General features: G+C 46.4%; 1 protein-coding gene across 1 annotated transcript; it reads left to right on the forward strand.

The window, feature by feature from the left end:
- Positions 1 to 4,291: 4,291 nt before the first annotated feature.
- APOLD1 (apolipoprotein L domain containing 1) lies at positions 4,292 to 7,345 on the forward strand. The gene is made up of 2 exons (XM_068400691.1): positions 4,292 to 4,371; positions 6,542 to 7,345. Exon 2 carries the CDS (start codon positions 6,547 to 6,549, stop codon positions 7,285 to 7,287), a length of 741 nt encoding a protein of 246 aa, XP_068256792.1. The 5' UTR covers positions 4,292 to 4,371; positions 6,542 to 6,546; the 3' UTR covers positions 7,288 to 7,345.
- Positions 7,346 to 8,373: the final 1,028 nt, after the last annotated feature.

The raw sequence follows: 8,373 nt of genomic DNA on the forward strand, positions 1-8,373 counted from the left end.
TAGGATAGAGTTAATTTTCTTCAGAGTAGCTAGTATGGGGCTATGTTTTGGATTTCTGCTGGAAAAACTGTTGATAATGCAGAGATATTTTAGTTGCTGCTGAGCAGTGCTGACACAGAGTCAAGGCCTTTTCTGTTCCTCACACCACCTCACTAGCGAGCAGCCTAGGGGTGCACAAGAAGTTGGGAGGGGACACAGCTGGGACAGCTGACCCCAACTGACCAAAGGGATACCCCATACCATATGATGTCATGCTCAGCATATAAAGCTGGGAGAAAAAGGAGGAAGGGGGGGGACGTTTGGAGTGATGGCATTTGTCTTCCCAAGTAACTGTTAGGTGTGATGGAGCCCTGCTTTCCTGGAGATGGCTGAACACCTGCCTGCCCATGGGAAGCAGTGAATGAATTCCTTGTTTTGCTTTGCTTGTGTGTGCGGCTTTTGCTTTACCTGTTAAACTGTGTTTATCTCAACCCACGAGTTTTCTCACTTTCACTCTTTCAATTCTCTCCCCCCATCCCACCTCGGGGGAGTGAGCGAGTGGCTGTGTGGGGCTTGGTTGCCAGCTGGGGTTAAACCATGATAACGGGCTAAGTGGGGAATTGTTTTTCTGTACATCAGAGAGAGAGCCTTATGCCATACAGCCTGCACTGAAACATATAATTAAAGGTGGCAAATGGCAGTATAAGCTGGTCTGTTTAAGTACATTGCAGAAATTCAGTGTCCATGTCCAGATGAATACTTGATCTCTGCAGACACTGATGGCAGTGTTTTGACAAGGCAATTTAGAATGGTATTTTTTGTTACACGAATGGTTGCTGACAAAGCAGGAACAGGCACAGTCAATGCATTTGGCTAATATCCCACTTAATTGGAACTAACAAGAAGTGTTTCCATCCCACAGGCTGTCCTGTTCCCCCACCCTGCCCTGCTCTTTGTAGCTTTCTCCAAACCCGGCTGAAGTCCCACACACACCAGTGACCAGAGCCAAGAGCAGCCTGTCTCATTCTGGAATGTTTTCAAAAAGCAATTTGCATCTACTGGTAAGGTTACTAAAAGCAGATGCAGCCCTTTTTGATGTAATTTGCTTTATTTGTTTTAGTTTTGGCCTACTCAAGTTCCCACTGAATCTGAATGACTGTTTTGCTGTAAAGAGTTACAATTTGTCATTGATTCAATTGGCCACAGAAAAAAAAGAAAAGAAAAAAAAAGGCAACTTTTAGCTCCAGGATCCAGCAGTTAAGGTTGAAAGTACCAAGTGTGACAGAAATCCCCTGTTAAAAAGATATTTGCATGTAAATTTAGTCAAATTTACTCAATTATTTGATCAAAATAATGTCAATAAAGGAAGTGTATCTTTGAAATTTCAGCTTCAAATGTTACATTGCAGTAGCTCTAAACAGCTTCAGAATAAACACTTCTGCTATATATCCCTTCTGCTGGAGAGAACAAGAGCAGAAAGACCAGTCCTTTCTGCCAAAATCCACTGGAAGGAAGAGAGCTGAAGCAATAAAACATCCTTCCTTCCCCTTGCTGGTCATATGCTCCCACAAAATGCCTTCAGGGCAGATTTTGCATGGGTCTGGCTTCTGCCCATTTCAAGAGGGTGTGGGCTAGATGGGAAAGGGTGGAGCAGAGGGGACCGTTTTGGCCTGGGGTGGTTGTGAAACACCTGCTGTGCCCCTTCCACCCTCAAGCACCAACCGCTTCAGAGGCCAAGAATGAAGATGAGGGCAGCAGCAGAGGGGTTGGGTGAAATATGTACAGCAGGCAGGATGGTGAGGCCTCTGCTAGCTTGCAGGACTGCCTAGTGAAGGTTCAGACCTACTGCACAAGTCTTGAGATCCCTGGTAGCTAAGATTCATTCCAAGCAGGCCCCTGGGACCTACTTGGTGACTCAGCAGAGGTGCTCACATCTGGGCAGGGGCACTAATGGCACTGAAAGCATTTCAGTCCCTGGGAGCCGCTCAGAGAAGACGCTCCACTCCCATCCTGCTCGCATTCCCACCTGCTCACCTTTGCTGAAGAGGGTCTCTGTAATTATCGGTGGGAGAGAAGACCAGCACTCTCACCAAAGGGATGTTTGTAAGACTGTCAGCAGGGACAAAACCAGATTACAGCATACTTCTGTATGGCAGCTCTCTAGGAAATAATGTTTCTTATTCTAATACACATTTCTTTTTTTAATCAAGTTAACATCTGTAGCTCCTCATGGGGAGTCCTTACTTTCTAGGTATGCACCTCATTATGGGGGTGGATTATGGGCAAACATTCTCTTTAGACAGTGAAGGAGCCCAGGGATGATCCCCTGTGAGAAAACCATCCTAGGCTGAGACCAACATCCTCGTCTTGTTGTGAAGTGCAGGTCTTCCATTGTGCGTGAAACTCTGTGAGGGAATACTATAAAAAAAGTGAATTGTTTCTTCTGCACTCTAATCATGTCCTCGCCCACACACTGAGCATCGCAGGGGTTTCTGACAACATTTTGCAGCTGAGTATATTGAAAGAAGAGCACTGGGAAAGGAAGAAGAGCAACCAAAACTGTGTCATCTTCTCAGGCTCATTCTAGACTTTTTTTTTTTCCTTTTCTTCGTTATTTCTTTTTTACCAAAACTCACTGTCCTGACAAGGACATCTCTGCTGGCACAAGTCCTAATGCAGATGCAGTTACATAAAAAAGCCTATTCTATTCAGGAATGTGCAAAAGAACTCTGGTGTCTATCAACTGCAAACCTTCGCCAAGGCAGATGGGCTCCAATTCAAGCATATGTTTGCTAAAACAAAGGGAAGGGCTAAAGCACAGTTTCCTTCAGTGTCAAAACTCACCTTCCTGTAAACGTACAATACGTACAAAGTGTAACAGGCCATGATTGCTTATTTAAACATCTTCAAAACAATTTTTTCTCTTTTAGGTCTCTGACAGGTTGAAGTAGCTCTTCAATGCTATTTATTTATTTGTTCATTTCCATCTCATGCCAATCCACCCCTGAAAAAACAATTGAAATACTGTTTCAGAGTCATTTTAAGATGATCTGAAACCAAACTGCCATTGAATTGAATAATCCCAGCCTTCTCCTGTCCCTGCCTGCTGCCTCTCAGTCCTTGTCCCTTCCTAAGGTCAGCTCCAGCAATTGCACAGCTGCACATCTCACGCATTCCACAGTAAAGCCTCTTCACTCGGTGACAGCTAGGTAGCTTTCAGATTAGCTAGACCAGGGGGACACTAGGGTACAATCAGAGGTTCCCTGTCAAAAAACAGCCCTGAAGAGTAAGAATCCACCAAGCAAGAAAGTAGATGCCCTATCTTCAAGTACAGCTGCTCAAAACAGATGTCCCTGGCAACACAGGCCCTGTGTCAATAAGGACACGTGCCACTTTGGTCTAAGGTGGGCTGCACCACTTAGTGCCACCAAAAAAATCCTTTTTTCCTGATCCCTTCCAAAGTATCTGTCTTTGATTAAAGCTCATCCTGGCTTAGAGTTAAGGGCAGTACTAGGAGTGTCACTTAGGCTGTTCCTTCTCAAGACCTTCATCACTTCCTCCCTCTGGCCACATCTGTATGTGGGCAAAACTGCCAGGCAACAGCAGGATCCCAATGATCCTTTGTTTCTGATCATTGATTGCTGGGCGGGCACCTTAGGAAAACAACATGGTTGTTTTTCAGCCATCATGGTGCCCGTGGTTAAGAAACAGACCAAAACCACAGAGAGATCACTCCTTTTTCAGGATGCTGCATGGTTTTACCTACTCAGAAGGAGAAGGGATGGGAATTCGGAGCAATCATCTTGCTGTGGAGCTGCTTCCCTTTTATGGAGTGGAGCACCACTCCAGCTCTCACACAGCACTGCTGTGCTCCAGCCAGTCACAGACATGATTGTCCCAAAGAGCTGGGATTTTAAAAGTACACTGGCCTTGAATGAAGTAACTGGCTGGCTGATGCTCCACTGGCTCTAGACATGTGGGGGGGGTGGGGAAACTTCAGTCATCAGGCAATTGGTGGCTTCAGCACAGAGTAAAGTCAGTTGCTATTTCAGGGAAAGGAAAGGCAACTGTTCCCTGGGGAAATGACTGCACTAGCTCAGCGCCAGGAATAGGCTGAGATTTTAAAAAAATTTTCCCCCTACACTTCAGGAAAAGCGAACATACAATGTTCATTCGCAGGGATCATTTCCTGAACACGATGTGTGCTCGCTGTCCCACAGGTCACTTTCCAGTGTGTCACATCCTTCTGCACAAGGGAGAGCAGGAAATGGCAAACTCCCAGTATGAGGCAAAGCATTCCCATCGCAGCAATTGGTCCACAGGAGCTATAAATTGGTCTCCTCCAGAAACAGATCAAAATTTGCATTTGAGAAGGTCGTCTGGAAACTAAAGGTAAGTTTGAACTAGCATTTTTTGGAGTGTCTCCGAGTACTGTATTAGGAAAGTGTTTGCAGGTTTTGGATTAATGTATACCTTTATTGTTGCAGGGATTTTTCTCTAAGAGCAGGAGTTGGTTTTGTTTTCCTTTATGCTGGCATAAATCAGTGCATTCAAAAGACATGCATCACAATACGGCTTATGCTATATATTGAATGACTGTTCTGCTAACTGCAGTGAGGTGGCCTGAGGCTGTTCTCAGCAAGAAAATCTGCAGAACAAATTGTTAAGAGGCTACAGGAATCAATATATTTAAAGATCATCATATTGATCTGTGGTTAAGTTATTGATGATATGCTCATTGTTCATTTCAATGCCGGTATCCATTTATCTTAGTTTAGTCCTTGTGCTTTCAGCTTCATCTCTGACTATAGTGTAAAAAATAAGAGGGCATTGCCTCCAGCTAAGAAAAGCACAATGCACTAAGTGGCTCAAATGGCCTGATGATATCAAGAGAGACTGGGGTCATTGTTCTGAGGGGCATAGAGGGAGGTCCTAAAGGGTTCTGTGTGAGATGGATTAGGACAAGTAGATGTGAAAAAAAAATGCAGTGAGAATTAATTACTTACACACTTCAGGATAGAGAGACTCTTTTTGGTAGGAGGTTTCCTCCTTCCAGAACACTGGGATTCTTCAGAATGAAAGCCCCAAGGATACTAACTATATAGTGTGCCCGTGTGAGGGATCAGGCACCGCCAGTTCACACAGTACAGAAGAATTAGAAGTGAAAAGGTGGCTGCAGCAATGAATAGTTTTGCTTAGCTGTCTCTGGGACAGGGTCTTTCTGTTACAGAGAATTCTTTTGGCTATGAGGGCATTATAGAGTACAAACAGCTTCTTAGCTCTATGGCTAGACCTCGCCAGGTGCAGAGGCAGCACAGCCTTGTGCACACTGCAGTGCTGTGGAGCACAAAAGCTCTGCTCCCACCAGACAACTGGCGATGCTACATCACTCCTGTTGCCTCCCTTGCCTCAGTTGCCCTAAATGTGACCAGGGTTAAGGATGCTGGCTTCCTTTGTAAAGCACTTTGCAGCCCTAGAACAACCTGCGAATGTTTATTGGAACATTTCTTTCTACCCTTGTGACAAAGAACAGAGAGAGCAAACAGAGATCGGCTAGCACCAAAACCCTGAAGACTTACCCTCTAGAGGGGAAGACACTCTCCTGCTATCTTGCCAGGGGAGGTTGCCATAGCCAGCAGTTTTCAAGCCTTTTCTATTTACAGGCCTCTGTATTTCCCCTGTTCCCCCATCCCCAAGGGAGTGCGCACTGAAAGAGGGCTTGCTTTTCTGATGTGCCCTTCATAAACCTTTTAAACAAGGTCCATGTGCCTCCCTGCCACTGTCACTGGGGATCCACCACCAAAGGTTGGACTAAGCACAACAGAACAATGGCTCCCATCTTTGTCCAGACCCTGATGCCAGGTTACAATAGGAAGAAAATGCTGCAGGACCTTGAGTTGCTTAGGCTTAAAGAAAGGAAGGATCTTCACAATACCCATCTGCGGCATCAATAAGCTTCTCACCTCCTACATGGAAAAGCCAGACCTTGACTCCCCTCAGCAGCTTCCCTCTGTCCTCCTCTAATGGGAAATGACCCCTAAATTGCAACCTGGGATGGGTGGCTTTCACCTCCTCAGAGCCCGGCCTTTCTTGTGAAAGATGCCCTTGAATATTGCAGATCCTCTGAATCCCATCATGTGGACAACACATTAGTTCTGGCAGCATTACTACTCTGGGCACTGAGTCACTTAATCTCAAGGGAATTTCTGTCCTCAGGGTTGGAAGAGACATTTTGTGTCTTCAGAGAGGTAATAACAGCAGCACCGCTGACCCCAGCCCTTAAGATATTTTAGTCTTCTCAGGGAACAAGAAAAACATTTAAAAGTTCCTCTGTCTGAAAGACAGTGGAATATGGTAATTAAATGTACATGTGTGTAGGTGCACGTGTGTGTGTGTACGTGAGTGTGTACGTGTGTGCAGACAGCAAACCTTTCATGTAGCTGGGTGAAGCAAAAAAAAAAATTGGCTGGATGCCATCCCTGAAATGATGTTCCTGGCTGAGCATGTCTCATGTGTTTTTTTTAACATAAATCCCAATCAAGCCTTTTCTGTTTCTGGACAGAAGCCATGGAGAGAAATGGTCCTGCCTTTCCCCAAACACTAGACCCCACACACCACTTCCATATAGAGCTGCTGGATCAGAGACGGAGGCTGCGTGGCCAAATTGCTCACCTTCACAAAGCAGCTCGCAAACTCAACAAGCTCCGCAAAAGGTCCCTGATTGCCAACGTCAGCGGGAGCACCCTGACCGCCACAGGAGCAGTCACAGCCATTGTGGGGCTTTCCCTGAGTCCAGTGACCCTGGGAGCCTCTCTCCTGGCGTCAGCTGTGGGTCTGGGTCTGGCCACTGCTGGGGGGGCCGTCAGCATCACCTCTGATCTCTCCTTAGTGCTCTGCAATTCCCGGGAGGTGAGGAAGGTGCAGGAAATTGCAATGACTTGTCGGAAGCAGATGAGGGAAATCCTTGGCTTCTTGGAGTTCCTTCGCCGGGGGCAGGGCCCAGGGGACCCTAAACTGCACCAGTCGGAGAAGAGGGCCTCCATCTCTCTGTACAACTCCGTCTGCTTCATGGTCTTCTGCAGTTCCCACAGCTTCCTCGTGCCAGAATACCCAAAGGAGGTCACAAAAGTGAGCCAGGCTGTGCTGAAGGCCAAAATCCAGAAGCTGGCTGCCAACCTTGAGACCTGCACCAGGGCGATGGATGAAGTCTGTGAACTTCTGGAGTCCAGGACAGAGCTTTCCCCATGCATGAGGAGACTCAACTTGGGTGCTAAAACCACTGCTGAGATCCCGAGACCATCTAGCTGAAACAGTGTTTGCCCTATAATTAAAACCAGGCTTGGAGACATTATATTATTAATTGTCACCGTTAGCACTGCTACTTATTGCTATCGTAATATTGGTGATGCTAATCCACACAGGTGTGCACAGCTCTCATGTGCCTTATCTATATCTGAACACCAACTCCTTTCTAATAGGAAGTTAAACCTTCCCCACACACACACCCCGCCAACTGACAGTAGCCACCTGATTCAGGTTGGAGGTTATGACGGACACATGGACTATTGCATATGCAGCAGCAGATCTCAGAGCCTGAAGGCAAGGGTAGATGGTCATTCCTCAGATCCATGTTTCCCCAGCCACCTCCCCAGCTCTGCTTCCCCAAGGCAGCAAAAAGAAGCGGGTTGGGAGGCTGATGAAATCCCTGCCGTCCTGGTGCTGACTGAACCAGGTTTGTAAATAACTTATGAATCTATGAGTGGTAAAAGGGCTGGGGTACCCTCAAAAAGCCAGCAGCTGCCAATGTCCAGTAGAGTGCAGTCTCGTTACCAAGGTACATCTGGAAAGGCTGTTGAAGGAAGCAGCTCCAGATATGAGAATGAACGGATGGCTCATCACCCCAGGGTGAAATAGGAGGGACAGAAGTTGTTATTCCTTTTGAAGAAACCTCTCCAGGCTGAGAGCTGTGATGTTTGTGTTCTATTTATTTACATAGGATTATTTTAAGGTTTTGATATTGTATTTAAAGATGTATATTTTATTTCTTTTAAAAAGGGGGTCTCTGCTCCAAAGGAAAGCAGCTGTTCTTAGAGGCAAAGCAAGTCTGTGGCACGTGAGAGCAAGTTACCTGTTCTTTGTCTGTGAGGGAGGGCAAGTCCCTGTAGGAAAAGGAAAGCACGGCTTGAATGCTGTAGTTATAAAATAGGTGAAACATGGTCAACCAGTGACAGATCTTAGGAACCAAGACAGGGAGAAGGACACGGTCAGTGACCCTGGGACCACAGCCTGCCTCAGGGCACTGGTGGAAGAAAGCAGTTATATGTCTTGCAGCAGGGAGGGAAGCGTAGGTTGGTGTTAGTGGTCTGAGCTGGAGCCCAGCTGCGGTGGGAGCAC

The sequence above is a fragment of the Nyctibius grandis genome, chromosome 5, assembly GCF_013368605.1.
Source record: "Nyctibius grandis isolate bNycGra1 chromosome 5, bNycGra1.pri, whole genome shotgun sequence".
In the NCBI taxonomy this organism is placed as follows: domain Eukaryota; kingdom Metazoa; phylum Chordata; class Aves; order Nyctibiiformes; family Nyctibiidae; genus Nyctibius; species Nyctibius grandis.